The 19,855-nt window shown below is 45.9% G+C and overlaps 2 protein-coding genes across 5 annotated transcripts in view; one reads left to right on the forward strand and one right to left on the reverse strand.

Annotated features, from left to right (window-relative positions):
* Positions 1-19,855, forward strand: part of C10H8orf33 (chromosome 10 C8orf33 homolog) — a 48,323-nt gene that overhangs the window by 5,867 nt on the left and 22,601 nt on the right. For 2 of the 4 annotated variants that reach the window (XM_078785509.1, XM_068127375.2), the window contains exon 4: positions 10,245-10,995. In XM_078785509.1, the coding sequence (XP_078641635.1) occupies positions 10,245-10,438 (194 nt within the window). In that variant the 3' untranslated portion in view covers positions 10,439-10,995. Of the gene's footprint in view, positions 1-10,244; positions 10,996-17,488; positions 19,242-19,855 lie in introns of those variants that run through there. The other 2 variants (XM_068127373.2, XM_068127374.2) reach the window with 2 other exon arrangements.
* Positions 10,471-19,855, reverse strand: part of MYO15A (myosin XVA) — a 184,715-nt gene continuing 175,330 nt past the window's right edge. The window contains exons 51-54 of the mRNA XM_078785176.1: positions 19,287-19,420; positions 17,477-17,610; positions 12,026-12,166; positions 10,471-11,933 (exon numbers count right to left, since the gene is read on the reverse strand). Coding sequence (XP_078641302.1) covers positions 11,832-11,933; positions 12,026-12,166; positions 17,477-17,610; positions 19,287-19,420 — 511 coding nt within the window. The 3' untranslated portion in view covers positions 10,471-11,831. The remainder of the gene's footprint in view (positions 11,934-12,025; positions 12,167-17,476; positions 17,611-19,286; positions 19,421-19,855) is intronic.

Genomic DNA, 19,855 nt, shown 5'->3' on the forward strand with positions numbered 1-19,855 from the left:
TGGTAACCCTCACAGCTGTAGGATAGATGCCTGGTCAACACACCTGCGATTACGAACCGGAGCCTTGCTGACAAGATGATTTGAAGACTCTCAACTCCTGTGCCAAAGCTTGTGTTTTGCAGTGGCTGGGAAAAGTGTAGCGACACGAAAGAAAGAAAGAAGGATGGTGGACAAATGTTGTTTTCTGGCTCTCCTGAGAGTCGACACACACTTGTTGCGGGGCTTTGTGAAATGATCTGAGGTTGCCTTGGGTCAGATTTGCCTACGAGTAGGAGAATTCTAAATGGATTAAGTGGGGGAATCAGAAGTAGCATAACCTGGGAGGAAAGGAGCGAAAACGAAGCACATATGGTCAAAAACAGGCAGCAGCAGCAACCCGACACGAGTCGGCCAGACTTTACCAGGGACACAAATTCTAGAATTCAACGCACCAAGATACGGGTTGGCACAGAAATTTAGACGAAACCACAACCAGCAACACAGGAATGGGAATTAAACAGGAAACGCAACGTATTTGGTCCAGGAATCTTGGCTTTGTTGAGCTGGAGGGGGGAACTCATGAACCAGGAACGCACGTGTCGCAACCCGGAACCGGAAGACTCAAGGCTGCCAGCTCATCATTCTTCGTCGTCCATTCTTCTTGATGTGTCCAGCCTATTTCCATTTCAGATTATTTTTTCTTCCCTCCAGCTCAATAAACTTTCTCCATTCTTTTTTCAGATTTCAGATTGTTTTTTAATTGTGACCAATGTGTTTAATTTCCCCCCACCCCCCACCCCCCCCCCCCCCTAATCTGATCCGTCTCCTGTCACTTTTGATTCTGCCGAGATGGCATCTTTCCATGTCTATTTGTGTGGTGATCAATGTTTTGCTCTTTGCAAGAGGTGACCTGTCTGCTGGTATCAATGCATTGATTCTGAGCGTTCTTTCAGACACGGTCAACTTATTTTTCATGATGTCGATTCTAAAATTGCTGCTCATGCTCGATCTCTCCACTTGATCTTTAAAGTTGTCTGTTTCAGTATTTGTGAGTTTTTACTTTGAGTTTGAAAATCTCACTCCAAATTTAGCATCCTTGTTATTAGTACATCAACATTGTTTGACTTCAAATCATTTGTGGATTGTCGGTGGTTTAGTCCATTTTTTTTTTTCCCCCTAATTCAGTTGTATGAACACTCATGGTATGCACTTTGCAGTGGCCAATTATGCCATTTGGAAGCAATGTTTATCCGATTTTAAAAAACATTCAATAGCATGTGTTAACACTTCTCAAATCCTTTCTCCAATCATTTTTTCTTTATCTTAGGACATTGTAGGATTTTTAACGTCCACCGACTCGTGCCTGCAGATGAGATGCACGTTTAACGTTCATCTGAGGGACGACACACACACACAAACACACACACACACACACACACACACACACACATACACACACGCTAGTTACAAAACCAAACAAGTTCAATTTTAGTGAGTAACTTTCATAAATCAAATGAATCGTCCTTTTCTATTTGTTGCTTTGTGAACCCCCTGCCTATTGAACCAAACTACCAACTTATTTAACAAGCAAAGAACCCGTCCTTACAGATTGGTTAATCATCCCACGTTTATGACGTCGATGGTGTAATTTTATGACTTGTAATACCAGCTTCCACATTTACATAGAGAGAAGTGAGGTCATCCCCACACGCACCCAGAACCCGGGCTATTCATTTTTATGCCTCCGCCCCCGAAGGTGTTTTTTTTTTTTTATACCTCCGGTTTTCAGGTTGTCCATCCAGCTGTCTGTCCGTCCATCCGTGATAGGTTTTTGTTACCGTGATAACTTGAGAATGGCTGAAGGGATCTTAGTCAAAGTCTGTATTATGTCTATAACCTGAGAACGGCTAAAGGGATCAAATTCAAACTTGGTACACATATGTATTGTTGCGAATATGGAATTTGACCTCCATATCCGCTTGTAAATATTCCCCTATCTTCTCCGATACTCCCCAACTCTCCCCTTACCCCATTCCCTAGTCCCATTGTCTGTAAACAACACCCATTAGAGCCGATCTTCCCCTTCATTCCCCCATTAAATGTCGTGCCCAGGTCCCCCGCACCACACGTAGACAACTTTCGGACATCTTGCTAGTTATTCTTAATCTATGTCAGTTAAGGACTTGTTTCCATTAATTATGACTCTTCGTTGCACCAGAATGTGATTATATGGCACCTGTTAGGAAGTTTAGGACCTCCCCATACCTCTCCGCATCTCTTCCCCATGAAGAAGCGCCAACTACAACAACAACAACAAAAGAGGGGGGCGGCGCGGTGACGGCATGGGGAGTGGGCGTCCTCCTTCCGGCTCGGTTAGCCGCCATTGACCACGCGCTCCACGGGGTTACCACGAAGGGGCTCCCTGTCGGCCCCTCGTCAAGGGCGGAGCCGGTAACCCCCGCACCCAATGAGAAGCCATGAGCCGATGCCATCTGGGGCGGCGCTAACGAGCCGAGGGCGTGTCACTCCCCGCCGGATATACGCGGCCCCGCGCCGGACGTGACGTCAGATGCGCCCCGAGCTTGAGACGACAAGACGCCACCCTCCCGAGCGCTGAGCGACCTCCCCGGCATCTCCACCAAAGTCGCGACCCACGAGCGCTGAGCGACCTCCCCGCATCTGCTGGAGACCAACGTACGCGATTCTGTCCCTGAGCCAGGTGCACCTGAGCCATCGACTGCCGCTTTCCTGGCCATCAAACCCCGTGTGAGTGAGCCTTGTCCCGTTTATCTGTGGTCTGTCTAGGGTTAATATAAGAGTGTGTTTAAGTGCCCACCTTCCTATGTTTCCCTCTTGTCCTTGTAATCTAACCTTTTTCCGTACGAATATACTTGAGAACTGAACCCCTGGTGTCGTATTGTGTCATTATAACCCAGCCGGGTGTCTTCTCTTTCCTATTGAGCCAGCATAGCGCGGCTTCGTCGACGTTCGAGTACAATCGGGTAACTTGTACGGATACGGCGGCCATCCCGCTCGGCCCACCATACCATCAAAGTCGTATCTGTAACAATTGGTGTCGAGGAGTGAGATTCGGACCCGGGACTAAATTAGTTAGGCCCAAATTTTGGGAGGGAAAATCGATCCGGAGCGCGTACTGCGCTCGACAAAATCGATCCGGAGCGCGTACTGCGCTCGACAAAATCGATCCGGAGCGCGGGTACTGCGCTCGACGAAAGTATAACGGCGAAATTTCGAATTTGTTTTACGAAACTCGAATTTTGAAAGTCGCGCTATGGCGGATCAAGACGGCTGGGGTCCGGTAGGGGAGAGTGAAGCAGGGTCGGTCCAGGACCAAATTGAGACACGTGAGGAGAGCGAAACAGCGGGGGTAGCAGACGCGCGAAATGGCGCCTCGCACATAGCTACGTGGGCCGCACCCGCTGCACAAGTGGGAGGGATGGCCCAGATGCAGGTCCTCATGGAGCAATTTATGGCGCAAATGCAGGCGTCCCTCAAACTGCAGAGTAACCAATTGGGGGTAATGGGAAACCAAATGGGGGTAATGAGGGACGAAGCGAGGGCTCAGAGTGAGCAAATGGGGGTAATGAGGGACGAAGCGAGGGGTACCAGTGAGGGATTAGACAATAATTTTAAGGGATTAGACAATAATTTTAAGGGATTAGACAATAATTTTAAGGGATTAGACATGAAATTTGGGAAATTAGACGATAGATTAGGGGAAATACAGGAGGGGTTAACGGGGGTAGAAAACAGAATGGCCGCTCAAGAGAATCAAATGGAAGGGATGCAAAAAGGGTTAGAGGGGTTAGAAAACACCATGGAAGGCAAATTGAGGGACATGAGGGACCAAGCGGAAAGGGAAGTTAACCAAATGGGGCAGCAGATAGAGGGGGTCAGAATGGGGGTAGAAACCAAACTGGATGCTCACAGGGAGGAAATGGAGCAGATGAGGGTGGCATCTGGGCAGGAGATGCAAGTGATGGGAGAGGAGATCAGAAGAGGAGTGAGTGAGGAGGTCGGAGGAGTGCGCGAGGAGGTGAGGCACTGTAAGGAGCGCATGGAGAAAGAGGTGAGAAAGGGGACTGTAAAATTGCAAGGTGGTATAGAGGAGTTGACGCTGGGAGTAGAACAACTGACAGTGGGACAAAAGGAGTTGGGGGACCAGGTAAAGAAGAACACAGCGGTAATAGAGGGTTTAAAATCGACACAGAAGGAGATGAAAAAGGACGTAGGGGTAATTAAAAAAGAGTGTCAGACGGTACATGAGGACCTGACGAGGAAAATGGACAAGGTGGTAGAGGTAATGGAGGTTAAAGAGCGGGAGGTGCGGGAGCACATAGAAAAAAATAAAGTGGAGTTAGAGGAAGAACTTAAAGGGGCGCACGAAGAGATGAAGGAGATGAAGCAAAAATTAGAAGAAGTGGAAGAAGGGATGAGCGAAATTAAGAAGCGACGGAGAGGGGATAACAAGGAGATAAAAGAGGAGATAAAAGAATTGGTCCAAAGTCTGTGTTTGGATCGTGATGTGCTCATTAACCGGATGAGGGATTCGCAGGTGATGGAGGAGAAGCGAAGAGGAAGAGGACCTGGTGTAAGTGGTGACCAATATGGTCGTGCGTATGATGCGCCAGGGGATTTAAGGAGCTTGGGGGTCGAGATGGACCCGGGTGTTCGTGAGAGGCCGTTGGTGAAGTGTGTGACAGGTCTGGTGTGCGAAAGAGGAGGTGTGCGAGAAAGTCCGACTCTGGGGTGTGTGAGGAAAAAGTGCGTGCCAAGGAGTGAGTGTGCTGGCGAGAGTGAGTCGGTCGTAGCGCGTGTGCGAGGGAGCACATGGAAGCGTGGTGTGGTGAGTGTTACAGAGGGTGTAACGGGAGAGTGTGCGCGAGGAAGGTGTGTGACGGACAGGTGCATGAGGAAAGAGTGCGCTGTCAGAAGTAAGGAAGAGTGTCCAACTGTGGTGAGTGTTACAGAGGGTGTAACGGGAGAGTGTGCGCGAGAAAGGGGTGTGACGGACAGGTGCATGAGGAAAGAGTGCGCTGTCAGAAGTAAGGAAGAGTGTCCACCTGTGGTGAGTGTTACAGAGGGTGTAACGGGGGAGTGTGCGCGAGAAAGGTGTGTGACGGACAGGTGCATGAGGAAAGAGTGCGCTGTCAGAAGTAAGGAAGAGTGTCCACCTGTGGTGAGTGTTACAGAGGGTGTAACGGGAGAGTGTGCGCGAGAAAGGTGTGTGACGGACAGGTGCATGGGGAAAGACTGCGCTGTCAAGAGTAAGGGTGAGTGCGTTGTCACGAGTGGAGGTGAAAGTAGTGAGAGTGACATGGAGCGTGAGTTAGTTGTGACAGGTGAGCGAGGATGTACACCTGGGATGGAAGGATGCACACCTGGAATGGTAGAGCGTGAGTGGGAATGCACGCTGGAATTGGTAGTGAGGCACGTGGTTGGGTGTGCGAATGAGGGCACACCTGTGATTGTCACAGAGGAGGTGACCGAGGAGGGGGCGCGAAGAGGTGTATTGGTGAGGTGTGCTACCAACGAATGTGTGCCAAAGTGTTCGGTGGTCAGGTGTGTGACCAAGGCTGTGAGTGGAATGGGTGTACCTGGGTGTGTAAGGAACGGTACGAGGAGCATGAGCACGGCTGGATGTGTGAGCAAGGAACGGGCTTCGGGATGTAAGCATGCAGGTGAAGCATCGACGTTAGACGGGATAGAGTTTAGAACGACTTATAGCCGAATCGGGCCCTCGGTGCGTGCTGGGCCTCGCTTTGAACGGCCGCGTCCGTGCTCCACTAGGCGGAGCTGGCAGCCCGATAGAAAGGGTCGTCATGGCGACCACTTTTTGGTGAGACGTGCCGGCAGGTCTAGATCGGGGCATTGGATGGTTCCACGCCGAGGTGGTGTGTGGGATCTCGGCCCGGGTAAGCCCCCGTCCCTGCACCGAGTGCCGGACGCATCCAGCCGCTGGCACAAAACAACCGGCATCCATTGCTTGGCTTTACGAAGCCAGGCTTTGGACAGGAATTGGCGCACCGAGAGGCAGTAGTGAGTCGACTGGGTGATGAGGTTAGTGTTTTGGACCCAAAATTAGAGAAAAGCAAAATTTGATGATTGGCAAAGGATTGGCAGAGTGATGATTGGTAATGGTACAGTGATTGGCAGATGATTGGCAAATTTTTAATTTGTTGAAATTTGACGTGCAAAATTGATAGTGAGAGACCCCCGATGTGGTGGGATGGCAAATCCACCATCCTTCCCATGGGGGGCAAAGGAGCAATAGCTTATGGGGTGTATGGCAGTGAAAACTAGCCCGGGTGGGTTAGGATATGGTGTGTAGGGATCTAGAGAAGATGACCTTAGGTAACGTTAAGGTTAGTTAGTGACTGATACCTGTAGTGGGGACGCAGGTAGATTAGTATGGATGATAATGACGTGGGAGCGCAATAGTTTAAAGGGACGACTGGGAAGCGCAAGTTTCAGAAGGGAGTAGTTAGCTGAGATGATGCCATGTGTGTGAGGATGGAACAGGTGTGATTGCACAGGTGTGCAATTGGACAGGTGTGTGGAGCAGTGTATGAGTAGTGAGTGTTGTGGATCAGCGCGAATGCGCTTGGGGAGAGAAGGGTGCAGGTGGCACCAGGTGTGAGAGCACAGGTGTGCAGGTACAGGTGTGTGGAGAGAGTTGGAGTAAGTGGTATGGAGTGGTGTGCGTGGTGCGAAGGTGTGGATGGGGGAAGAGTGGACCCCTTTCACGAGTACCCGGGGCGGGTAGTGTAAGTGTTAGGTAGAGGGTACAGGTAAATTGTGGATGGATATTGGCATTTGTGGTGCGGTTGCAGAATGGTGTTGTGGATGGGTGCATTAGTGTTGTGGAAATGGCTGGGCGTGTAGCCTGTTAGTGTGTGTAGTTGGTTGGGCACTCCACCACTGTGAGGATGTCGGCCAGGTGAGGCCGCAGGTGGGCTCTGGGAGCCGGTAGTTGTGAGTGGGTGCCTGAGGATCCCGGGTGTGGATCGGGTAGCCCAGTGCCAGAGAGGGCACCGAGTGGGGAGAGCGCCAGAGGGCCTGCCCCAGTTAGTTAGGTTAGGGTAAGGAGCAGGTAAGCTCGGAGGCAACTGCAGTGGTGGAGGGGTGCAGGTGGGTAGACCCACTGGGAGAGGTACACGCCACAGCCCAGAAATTGTACGAGGGCACCGGGAGATGAATCGGGGGAGTGAGACCCCAAATTGAAGAGCACCACAGTTTGGCCAATGGGAATTGGTTTTTAGAACCCATAGTGTAAGAGGGCCAATGGGTTGGCCGGAGAAAGACCCCGGGTAGTGTAAAGTTGTTAAAGTCATTTAGGAAATAGTTAGGATTGATGAACCTGTCGCACCATACGCAGCCACTTACCTGTGGTGATGATGATGACTCCACACCTGTGTTTTCTTTGTTTTGTTGCAGGAGATGAATCGCTGTGTGGATTTGTGAGACGCATCACGACGTGGATGAGACATTGGGGTGATTCCATCTCTCCCTCCTTAGGAGGGACTGATGATGAGTTGGAGATGGCAAATTATGATGTTGAGTTGGAGATGGCAAATTTTGATGAGAGTTGAAAATGGCAAATTTGATTGGTTAGGAGGGAGAGAAGACGAATTTGGTATATGGGAGGAACGGGGAAGACAGTAGGGATGTTTGTGGATTTGTAAAGTAGATGTTTATGGGTAGTGTGTGTTTTGTTGATACAGTAAGGGGTAAGGGAGGGGCCATGTAGGTTACCTGGTGGGGGGGGCGTACGATAGGAACGTACCTGTCTCACCTGGTTCCCATGTGCCCCCAGTGTGCATCACCTTACATTGCGTGCACTTTTGCGCCCTTACCACCTTACTCACTTGTCTGCTTCTTTTGTCTCCCACCTCCGAGGATCTGGCTTTGGGGTAGAGAGAGAGGAGAGAGAGGTGCTGGCGACGCAGTTGTGGGCCTGCACTTTCGCTGTTCGCTGCCTGGATCGGTACACCATATGGACCGCAATGTTTGTGGCCACCCACAATGGACCGCAGTTCGTTTGCGGCCAAGCACCACCCGGGGATGGACCTATGGGTCAACGTGGCACCTATGCCATACAGGTGAACCACTTTTAATAACACCAAGTGCACCACAAGAAGAGCAAGAGACACCTGCAGGGTTAGGGGTTGTCGAAGTTATTTTTATTCATTGAACAATGGTGACTGCACCGATTGGCGGTGGGGTGGTGCTTTTGATGCTGGGACAGGGTGCTCTGCACGTTATTAAAGGCCGTCGGCCACAGAGCACTCGTGGGTTGGTGTATCGATGTTGGCAAGCGCGCTCTCTCTCTCTATGCATAACATCTGCATGTGTCCTTCCAAAAACAGGTCCTGGATCGTAGTGTAAATAGCAGCGTAGTCTTGTAAATAATGCTCCCTACCGGCTGTATGTTTAGTTTGAGAATTCTTTCCGGATTCGGTTATCCTGTGGGTGTGTTTCTGTGAGGAGAAGGGTGCAACGTCGCAGGGGGACATATTTACTCATTTGTGAATATCTATAAAACTGTCGCACTCAGGGTAGAGTTAATAGTAGAGGGAACTACATTGCGTGCCACACTAAAGTAGGTAAAAATTTATCGGGTCGGGACGCCCCGAGGGTAGAGAAGGGTGCAATGTTGCGAATATGGAATTTGACCTCCATATCCGCTTGTAAATATTCCCCTATCTTCTCCGATACTCCCCAACTCTCCCCTTACCCCATTCCCTAGTCCCATTGTCTGTAAACAACACCCATTAGAGCCGATCTTCCCCTTCATTCCCCCATTAAATGTCGTGCCCAGGTCCCCCGCACCACACGTAGACAACTTTCGGACATCTTGCTAGTTATTCTTAATCTATGTCAGTTAAGGACTTGTTTCCATTAATTATGACTCTTCGTTGCACCAGAATGTGATTATATGGCACCTGTTAGGAAGTTTAGGACCTCCCCATACCTCTCCGCATCTCTTCCCCATGAAGAAGCGCCAACTACAACAACAACAACAAAAGAGGGGGGCGGCGCGGTGACGGCATGGGGAGTGGGCGTCCTCCTTCCGGCTCGGTTAGCCGCCATTGACCACGCGCTCCACGGGGTTACCACGAAGGGGCTCCCTGTCGGCCCCTCGTCAAGGGCGGAGCCGGTAACCCCCGCACCCAATGAGAAGCCATGAGCCGATGCCATCTGGGGCGGCGCTAACGAGCCGAGGGCGTGTCACTCCCCGCCGGATATACGCGGCCCCGCGCCGGACGTGACGTCAGATGCGCCCCGAGCTTGAGACGACAAGACGCCACCCTCCCGAGCGCTGAGCGACCTCCCCGGCATCTCCACCAAAGTCGCGACCCACGAGCGCTGAGCGACCTCCCCGCATCTGCTGGAGACCAACGTACGCGATTCTGTCCCTGAGCCAGGTGCACCTGAGCCATCGACTGCCGCTTTCCTGGCCATCAAACCCCGTGTGAGTGAGCCTTGTCCCGTTTATCTGTGGTCTGTCTAGGGTTAATATAAGAGTGTGTTTAAGTGCCCACCTTCCTATGTTTCCCTCTTGTCCTTGTAATCTAACCTTTTTCCGTACGAATATACTTGAGAACTGAACCCCTGGTGTCGTATTGTGTCATTATAACCCAGCCGGGTGTCTTCTCTTTCCTATTGAGCCAGCATAGCGCGGCTTCGTCGACGTTCGAGTACAATCGGGTAACTTGTACGGATACGGCGGCCATCCCGCTCGGCCCACCATACCATCAAAGTCGTATCTGTAACAGTATAATAATGTAAAGATGAACCGACTAGATTTTGGGGTCCAAAGGTCAGAGGTCATGTCAGGTAAAAATGTGATAACTTGTGAACAGCTTAAGGGATTTAAATTAAAACTTGGTACAGGTATGTATAATGATGTAAACATGAACTGATTACATTTGGGGGTCAAGAGGTCAAAGGTCATGTCAGGTGAAAATGTTATCACTTGAGAACAGCTGAATGGATTTACATCAAACTTTGTACAAGTATCATAATGATGTAATAATGTGGGCAGAGGCATATCAGTCGACGTCATGACATCGAAGAGTGCCGTTCTAGTTTACCCTCTAAAACCTTCCCCCGAGTACAACCACCAATTGTTGCATCATTCCCTCCAGCAGTTTAGGAATGCATATAAATCAAACGGACACTTCTCCAATTTTATAGTGTGATTACTCCACGATCCTCTTCTCTGAAATTGCATTCCGCAGCTGCAAAGAACGTGCAAATGAAAGGGCCGACAGCAAAGCTACGTGGTGTCAGCCTCCGTCGTGCCACTGGCAGCAAGAACGACCACACCAGCCAGCCGCCATTACTTACTGACCTTTCCTCCGAACGCCAGTCCACAAAAGGAAATGTGGGACCCACAACGGACGAGTTTAAATTCGATTTCACCATCTCTTAGGATCCCAAGGTGAGTTTCCAACAATCAAGACAAAGAATCAAAATTTGATTTTATTGGTGCTTCAAGAAGAAGATGTTTGACATGGTTTGGTAAATGTTTGCATCGCTTTGTCATTTTTTGAAAATCCACCACAGATTGAAACAAATGTCAATCTTTGTATTTGTATGTTGTTCTCGTAACTTGAGATAACATTTCTCACCACTGGATTCTTCAAACGGCAGATTGGCCCGTTTGAACAGCGTGCATGTTATTTCTGATGTTATTGGCTGTGAGCAAGTTGCATGCGGAAGTGTAGCGTGCACACCATACATACACAATGCAGTCATTGCTATTGTTATGATTATTATCATCATTTTGGGTGCAGCTGACGCTTTTTCTTTTTTGATCGTATGAATTGCCCACGATAAGTAGCAGTAAATCAAATGTACCATTATTAAGAAAAAATTTTCCCCTTTGAGTAAAAATGTAAATAATTGTATATATAATAATATGAATTGCATTTTGTGCAAGTCATTTTGAATATACCAGAATACGAATACAAAATAGTTCTTCATTGGTATTTTCTCTCTCTCTCTCTCCCCCCGGATGGCACTGTTTTTAACGCTTCCCGTGTGGGTGCAATCCACATGTGGCTGCTAACGAGCGAGTTATCCCACTGGGAACATGCACACACATACACCACATGCACTTGGCAAAGGCATTTGCAAGTTGAGTTTTTGCGATTGTGTGCCCCGACTACCGTGCACGTGTCATCTCTCCTGTCCCGTGAACAATTATACGGCTTGGGAATCGAGTTTCCGCAAGATCATCATGGTGACAAGTTGTAAAACCTAGTGCAGTCTGGGAAATATCTATTGGCACAACCTTCTGATCGATGTCGCTCCATTGCAACGGGAGATTGATGATACCAGGCCGTTCGCCGCTTCCGTGAGATGCCTTTTCTCCGCGCTTGCAACCCGTTCTTATCTGAAGCGATTGCCAATCTTTAGCTCAGGTAGTCCCGAGTTTAACCTCTTTTATGCCACGATGAAAACATAAAAACGGTTGATTAATTAAAGTACAAACATTACCCTTCATACAGCAAACAAGATTTTAAAACTGAATGTTTGCCAGTTTCTTTTGTAACAACTTGCACCAGAAAGTTCACTTGGCTGAATAGTGAATGCACTGAGATTTTCTTTTTGAAGCCCAGAAATCCCTGCAAAAGAGTTTGTCAAACGTTTCCTCAAAACTTATTTCAGAAAGAAGATCAATTTATGGGCCGCCACCAGGCTTCCCACAAATCTTCACCCAAACACTCCACAGTGTCCTGCTCATAGGTTTCTCCAATGGGAGGTGGAGGTTCTAGGAAACACCGAACGGCGCCGATGTTGCTCTACTTTGTGAATCGCTCTCATAGTAAGGTGATGTCGCTCGGGGGTAGATTTATTTGCTGCTCACGCGCCTCCAGTATGACCTCCTGGTGCATGGCCACAACGCGGCACAATTCCAAGCCCTTTGCAGTGGGACAAGAGAGGAATTCGGTTAATGGACAGTTATGCAGACAATATTACCTGAAACATTTATAGTGTGCCAAGTGCAAATGACCTGCTTGAGCTGCAGCTGGATGATGTGTTGGTTTAGAAGGTCACCGAGCTGGATCTCCACGTATGGCTCGCTGCTTTCAGAATCGGCTCTGTTTGTACGTGTTGACTGCACCTCATCCATTTGATATGTCAGCTGTATCTCCTGCAAATGGATAGGTGATGCACGATTGTATGACCAAAACAGATACGATTCATTATCCCCCCAAACACACAAACAACCCTTCTTTGTCATCTATAGAGACTAGTGTGGATCGGCTCTCTGCGCTCGCCTTACCACGTCGCCGCAGATTCACGGCCTTGTTTTAACTGAGGATAATGATTGTACTCGTATATGAATTTCTGTGTTGTCATGATTTACACCAATCATAAATTAATACAAACAATTATTTTGCACTACTTTATTTGTAATATTAGTGATATTATTTATTTGTATTGATATACGTGGGAACATGACACACCCAGACCAGGAATCTAACCCAGGTCCTCTGGTGAACCGCACCAGTGCTCTGCCATCTGAGCTATCTGGGTGACCCTGACTGAGCATGCAATTTTCCCACACATATGATTGTCACTCTCTTTCCGTCAATGCTTCTGGGGCACTCGCTGCCAACCATAGGAGCACCAATGGCCTGAACACGAGAGGGTCTTCCTTTAATATTTAAATTTGTAATCTAAAAAGGTGCAAGTGGTGCAAAGCTCTAAATAGTCAAGGGTCCAAGCTGGTGTAATGGGTCTAAAGGGTCTTTTGGCTTCTCTGGGTCTTTTGTATGTGTGGGGTCTTTAAGGCTCTTTGGGTCTTCAGCATCTTTTGGGTCTTTAAGGGGGGGGTTGGGTCTTTAAGGGTATTTTGGGTCTTCAGGGTATTTAAGGGCCTTTGGGGTATTTAAGGGTCTTTAATGGTCTTTGGGGTATTCTGGGTCTTCAGGGTATTTTGGGTCATCAAGTTATTTGGGTCCTCTGGGTCTTTGTGGTCTTAAGGGTCTTGGGGGACTTAAAAGGTCTCCAAAGGTCTAAAGATTCTCAGCAGTCTAAAGGGTCGAAAGGTATATTCAAACAGTACGTAATTAATAGATAGGTTGCAACCGACGTTCAAACAGTACATAATTAATAGATAGGTTGCAACCGACGTTCAAACAGTACGTAAGGAATAGACATATCACGTAAGGAATAGACGTAAGGAATAGCATATTTTTATACACGAGGTGTAAAGGTAGAAGCAGGTCAAATGTTATAACCGTGAATATGCGGAACACGCAAATGTTGGGACCGCCCGCGAATGTTGAGGTCCGACTGTATTTATGGATTTTGGAGGCACTGTTTAATTATTTTGATGTAGACTGAAAGACATGCTTCATAAGACTATATCCTCTGATGCAGGTATGGAAATAATTGATTGTTTTGTTCCTGCAAATCAAACTCGTGATGTAAGTCAAACAAGCGACCTGAGAAAATCTGGATGAAAATTTAATGCAATTTACATGAGTTCCTTTACAAGGAAGCTCAATGCAGGAGGAGCCCATTAGGCACGTATAAACCTGCGCTATGATTACAACATGTGGTTGTTTGTCCATGCTGTCTCATTTTTAAAAGCTGAAGAGGTTTGTCCATGCTCTATCCGAGCAAGGAAGGAGCACATACCATTTTAATTCTTTAGTGTGACTCGGCTGGGGATTGACCGCCAACCTTCCAGACTCAGAGTGGATATTTATATGATGGTCATAACAAAAATAGCAAAATATTCAAGCTCAAGCATGTGCTTCCAGATCAACTGCACCACGAAGTCCAATTTAACCAATCGGCGTTGAGAAAATCGAAGCGTATCTTGTGAAATACAAGGAAAGTTACAGAAAATATAACCACCTTTAGAGGCCATTTTTCCCCGCAAAGCGGGGGTTGGCCTTTTTCGGGAACCGTGGTTGTTGTTGTTTTTCGGTCCCCTTTTTGAAGCAATGTTTTACGGCCGGATGCCCTTCCTGACGCCAACCCTTTTTGCCGCCTTTAACGACAAACAGGGAATTACCAGTGAACTGGTACTCAATTAGCCGACCTCGAAGGATGAGCAGGCTGAGTCAACCCCCCTGGCGTTAATTCAACGATCGACCGGGATTACGAACCCAGGATCCTTGGTATCCTAAGCCGGCACCCTAGCCGCTAGCCCAACACCAGGGAAAGTTACAGAAAATGAACAATCAAAATATTTAGCTTTGACAAATAGCATTCCTCAGTGTTCATTACTTTTGTCCTGTTGTTTTATTTCATCTTTTTATTTTTTTTTACCATCCCCAACCAATCGGTCATCTTGGCTCACTGCCTGGTGAGAAAGCACGGGGCGGTTATCTGCTCACTAACATCAACTCTGACGTTTTGGAGGTTGAAGTTCAAGACCTTTGAACTTTTGTGGTGGTATCTATAAATCCTCTTGGATTTGCTTTGATATAAAAATGAAAACGAGAGGTTTGACATCAATTCAAATTGACATCGATTCAATCCCAGCGCTGTTATGCTTCATGTCTCATTGGCACTATTTGCCGAATCACAGATTTACATCGGAAGCTTTTTCCCTATAGATAAAGTTATTTTTTGTCTCACTCCGAAGAGGTTATGAGACGATTGTAACGCCCATGTCTGTGTGTGTCCACGTCTATATTTTCGCTTAAAAATTTTTTTTTGCAACCGCTTGTCCGATCAAAACGAAACCTTAAACATAGGAGGGACTCCCCATGGAGAATATTTTAATTATAACTCTGACATCATATACAGTCACGTGAAAAAGTAAGTACACCCCATGTAAAGTTTTGACTTTTTCAACATATTTCAACATACAGCTATTTGATCTTCATTTCAACAATATTGAAAGATAAAGGTGATATAATATAACAAATATCATGAAACATTTACATTTTGTAGTCCATTGTACAATTTAAATAAACATAAATGAAAATTTCGCTTGTGGAAAAAGTAAGTACACCCCTACATTTATCACTACTTCAAATACCTAAAATTAGAATCAGGTGCACCAGCTCAGGTGCAAATGATTAGAACATCGTTAGAGAGGATCTTGGAGGAACCTGTCTTATTTAAACCTCAGACATTTAGTTTGGTTTGCTCTTTGTTGTTGAAGTGTGCGTCTTCACTATGCCTCGATCAAAATAGCTCTCTGAGGCCTTCAGAAAGAAGGTTATAGATGCCTACGAGTCTGGGAAGGTATTTAAAAAGATCTCCAAACAATTTGAAATCGATCATTCGACTGTCCGGAAGATCACCTACAAGTGGAGAAGATTCCAAACAACTGCCAACTTGTTCAGGCCAGGCCACCTCAGCAAGTTCAGCCCTAGAGCAGACCGCAAGATGCTGAAAGAAGTCTCTAAGAACCCCAGAATGTCATCACGGGACCTAAAGGTAGCTCTTGCCACTGTTGATGTCAAAGTGCACGAGTCTACCATTAGAAAGAGGCTGCACAATTTGATCTACATGGGAGGTGTGCCAGGAGGAAACCTTTGCTGTCCAGAAAGAACATCAGGGCAAGACTAAAGTTTGACTATGAACACCTAGGCAAAGACCAGCACTTCTGGAACAATGTGCTCTGGACAGATGAGTCAAAGGTAGAGCTATTTAGCCACAGTACCAGAAGACATGTTTGGCGAAAACCAAAGACAGCATTTGACCACAAGAACCTGATACCAACTGTAAAGCATGGTGGTGGAAATATTATGGTTTGGGGCAGCTTTGCTGCATCAGGGCCTGGGCAGCTCACCATCAAATAATCCACTGTGAATTCTTCATTGTACCAGAGGGTGCTTGAGGATAATGTGAGGCCATCTGTCGGAAAGTTGAAGCTCAACCGAAGGTGGATCTTGCAACATGACAATGACCCTAAACATACCAGTAAATCCACTAAGGAATGGCTGAAAAGAAAGAAATGGAGGGTTCTGAAATGGCCAAGTCAAAGCCCGGATCTAAATCCCATGGAGATGTTGTCGGGGGATTTGAAACGGGCTGTGCATGCAAGAAACCCCTCAAACATCGCACAGCTGAAAGAATTCTGCACGGAGGAGTAGGCAAAAATTTCTCCCAGTCGATGTCAGAGACTGGTAGACAGTTGTATGAAACGCCTACTTGAGGTTGTTTCTGCCAAAGGGGGCAATACCACCTATTAGAGCCAAGGGTGTACTTACTTTTTCCACATGCGAAATTTGCATTTATGTTTATTTAAATTATACAATGAACTACAAAATGTAAATGTTTCATGATATTTGTTATATTATATCACCTTTATCTATCAATATTGTTGAAATGAAGATCAAATAGCTGTATGTTGAAATATGTTTAAAAAGTCAAAACTTTACATGGGGTGTACTTGCTTTTTCACGTGACTGTATGTCGCAAGGTATTGCAGCCATATTGCAATAAAGAAAAAAAAATTGGACATCTCTGAAACCGCTCAACAACAAAAAAAAGAAATTTGGCACATGTCATCAACTCCCCATGGGGTATATAGGATGATAATGATGATGTCATGGGTGAAATGGTATTTCAGCCATAATTGGTTGAATTGAAAGCTTTATCTAAAAATATGAAACTTCATATATCTGATCTATGACCCGATGTGAGTGAAGAATTAAATTTACAACGTCATTGGTCACGTTGTCTGGTGGCCATATTGGATTTAAAATAAAAATGTAAAACGTCTTCTCCAGAACCGCTTAACAGATCGATGTGAAACTTCATAATTATCATCGACTAGTCATCTTGGGAATATAGTTTTAACTTTCTTTCATATTCACCTTCATTGACAAAATTTAGCAAAAGTGGTCGTTAAATATCCTAATAATCAATAAAGGTGCTGATAATGGCAGTGGGTGTGACATAACAGGGTATATGGATGAGACATAATAGTAGCTTGTTCAGTTAACGATGGAAACGAGTTAACAGAATGAGCGCCCGATGAATGAGCGCGTGATGTGAAACTATGTGCTCTACCGAGTGCCATTCCACTTCTTTCTTTTTTCTTCAAAATGATCATGGAATTGTTTCTCAATGCTACTTAATATTCTCACCAAGAGGAATTATAAGCTTCATAAAACTTTCAGGCAAATATAAAACATGATGAACAAACAAATGAATTTGAATGACACCTTCAGTGACGTTTGTGGAGCAGGCATGTTAGCTTTTTTTTTTTACTTTCAAAGTGAATGTTGTGGAAATGTTTCAGCATTGGGTGATCATGTGAAAGTATAGGTGAACAGCAAAAAATATATGTGAAGGTATAAAATATGTCAGGATGTTGCCTGCACCTGCATTGGTGTTGAGGATAGAGGCCGTCAGCACTTTTGGTATAATTAGATGTGCAAGAGTAGAAGTGAAAGGGAAGAGAAAAACACACAAATGGAAATGTGAAGAAGAGCAAACTCGGGGAGCAAAGCACTGCAGGGCAACAAGGGGGTAACATTACATTGTTTTGCAGATTGACAAAGTTGAGACCGCCGGCGTTGACAGCCAGGAGGCATGGTGTGGAGATGGCCCCATCGCTGCAACTCTCCACTAGGAAGGAAGATGAACCGAAGAGGGGTAGAGCACTAAGCAAGTCTAGGGAAGGGTAGGTGAACGAAAGAGAAGATGATAATGATGTGAAATTGAGAAGAGTGGATATGAAATCCGATGGGTGTTTAAAGACTTTACAAACGAAATACACACATAATCAACCAACAAATGCTGAGGCGTTTTGATTTTTCAACAAGTACATATAATTGTATACTTACACAAACATATAAACACTTATAATTGCATCCAACAGGACGCCACAGTTGGAGCGCATTTACCTTTGAATGGTTTAAAATGGGTTTGATTTCCGACCCGACTATAAACTGGCAGATTGATACTTCCTGGCAAGGAGTCATGTTACAAAGTGCATTCTCCCTCAGATGAACAAGCCGGTTGTCCCGTCTGCTAGCATTATTTGAGGGATGTTAAAGATCTCACGGTGTCTTTTTTGTGACGAGTTTGTGATGGGGATATTTACACTTCAGTAAAGCATCAAGAACTTTGTTGCGAGCTTAGATTAGGTCATAAATAAGGTTACAGGTTTTCCGTCCTGAGTGCGGCTGCATCCATCTTGTTCCCCCTCTGGAACCTCCCATAACCCTCATTCTTTCCCATGTCCTTTATAGACAAACCATGTGTGAAGCAGGCATGTTTCAAGGTCTCGCCTGGATGAACACGCATGTGAGGGTGAAAGCTCCGCCCCTCTCCCGGTCGAGGTAGTGAAGTGCCATCGCCCGAGCCAATGTGAGATGGCAGGCGTAATATGTTACGTGACAAAAGACGAGAAGAGGTCACTGAAGGCACCACTGCTTCACGTTCTTGCATAATTTTCATTAAGAATTCAAAGTTTTTATTGGGACACTTCCTTTGCACATGTGAAAATAATGTCGTGCAGCATATATTGCAGGAAATTGGCCAAGGGCTTTGGAAATGCATAAGGACCAAACAAACGTGTGTGGGTGTGTGTATATGTTTATATATATATATATATATATATATATATATATATATATATATATATATATTCCTGCCATCTTCAGTCAAGTATCAGGTCTTTGGGCCAACTGGCTCATGAAAGATTTGGGCCAAAATAATTCCCCGACCGATCCCACAATAGCGTAGGAATAATTGGGGCCATTTATTGAAGTATGTTTGCGTCTTAAACTATTGCTTTCTCAAATCTTTTCGACTTGTTTTAGAAGCTTTGTGAGCCATTTTAGGTAACAATCCTTATCTGGCACGCATGATGTATGTTCCCTACCCAGATGACTGCTGATGCCCGGGGTTTTGGTGCATGCACCGAACATTCTGGGGCGGATTGCGTCATTTCTGAAGTTGCATATTGTTGAATGCTTTCTTTTTCTTTCGTAAAATACTGAACAACATATCAGCACATGGGCCTTGCCTTGTCTACGATACTGCATACAAAAAAAAAGAAAGATAATTTATCATTTAAAGTTTTTTTTTTTTGTGCCACTAGTACATGAGCTCATGATTAGAAAAAAACCCAAGGCCGAGAGCAATGTAATTTTTAAGCAAAATTTAATAGTTGTTTTGTGAGCTTTGTGCCAAACAAACTATGAACATTGAACAACACTAATAAATGTGAAGATGCAAGTTATTTGAGAAGTTATATGGATCCTGGCTAATGAATAAAGGAGAACACAGCACGTGTAGTAAGTCTATGCAATGAAATAAATGTAACTCCCACTCAATCTCACCTAGGAACTGGCTACGTGCTTGGTGATGATTGAGGGTGTTGAGCAGCCGATGTTGTTGCAGCACCAATGGTAGCCAGTCTTGCATGGGCTTCAGACGAACAAACATGGGAGGAATGAGTTCCTGGATCTCCCGCCTACCAACCGGGAAATGGAGGTGAAAGGGAGGTTTTAGGGATTTCAAAATCGATCATCCACGGGGCTTGGTGGTGAACAGCACAGCTTGAAATGAATGAAAATATGGAAAGTGATCAGCAACTGTCATATGGAAAGTGATCAGCAATTGTCATATGGAAAGTGATCAGCAATTGCCATATGGAAAGTGATCAACAATCTTACTATAATTCACCAAATGTTTGTCTGTCTGTTCGAAGGTACCGTAAAAACTGCTGAACCGATCGCAAAGATATTTTGGGTGGGTAATCCTGGGACCCCTGGGAGTAAAATAGGCAATTTAGTTTTCCCAATTTCAGCTTTGGTCTCCAGCATTCTCAGGTATGGACTCCCGCATAACATTCGCGTTCGCATAACGTTCATTGTGACGATGTTCTCATTGTGACGATCTTACTATA

Source organism: Myxine glutinosa, chromosome 10 (assembly GCF_964187855.1).
Source record: "Myxine glutinosa chromosome 10, kmMyxGlut1.1, whole genome shotgun sequence".
Lineage (NCBI taxonomy): Eukaryota > Metazoa > Chordata > Myxini > Myxiniformes > Myxinidae > Myxine > Myxine glutinosa.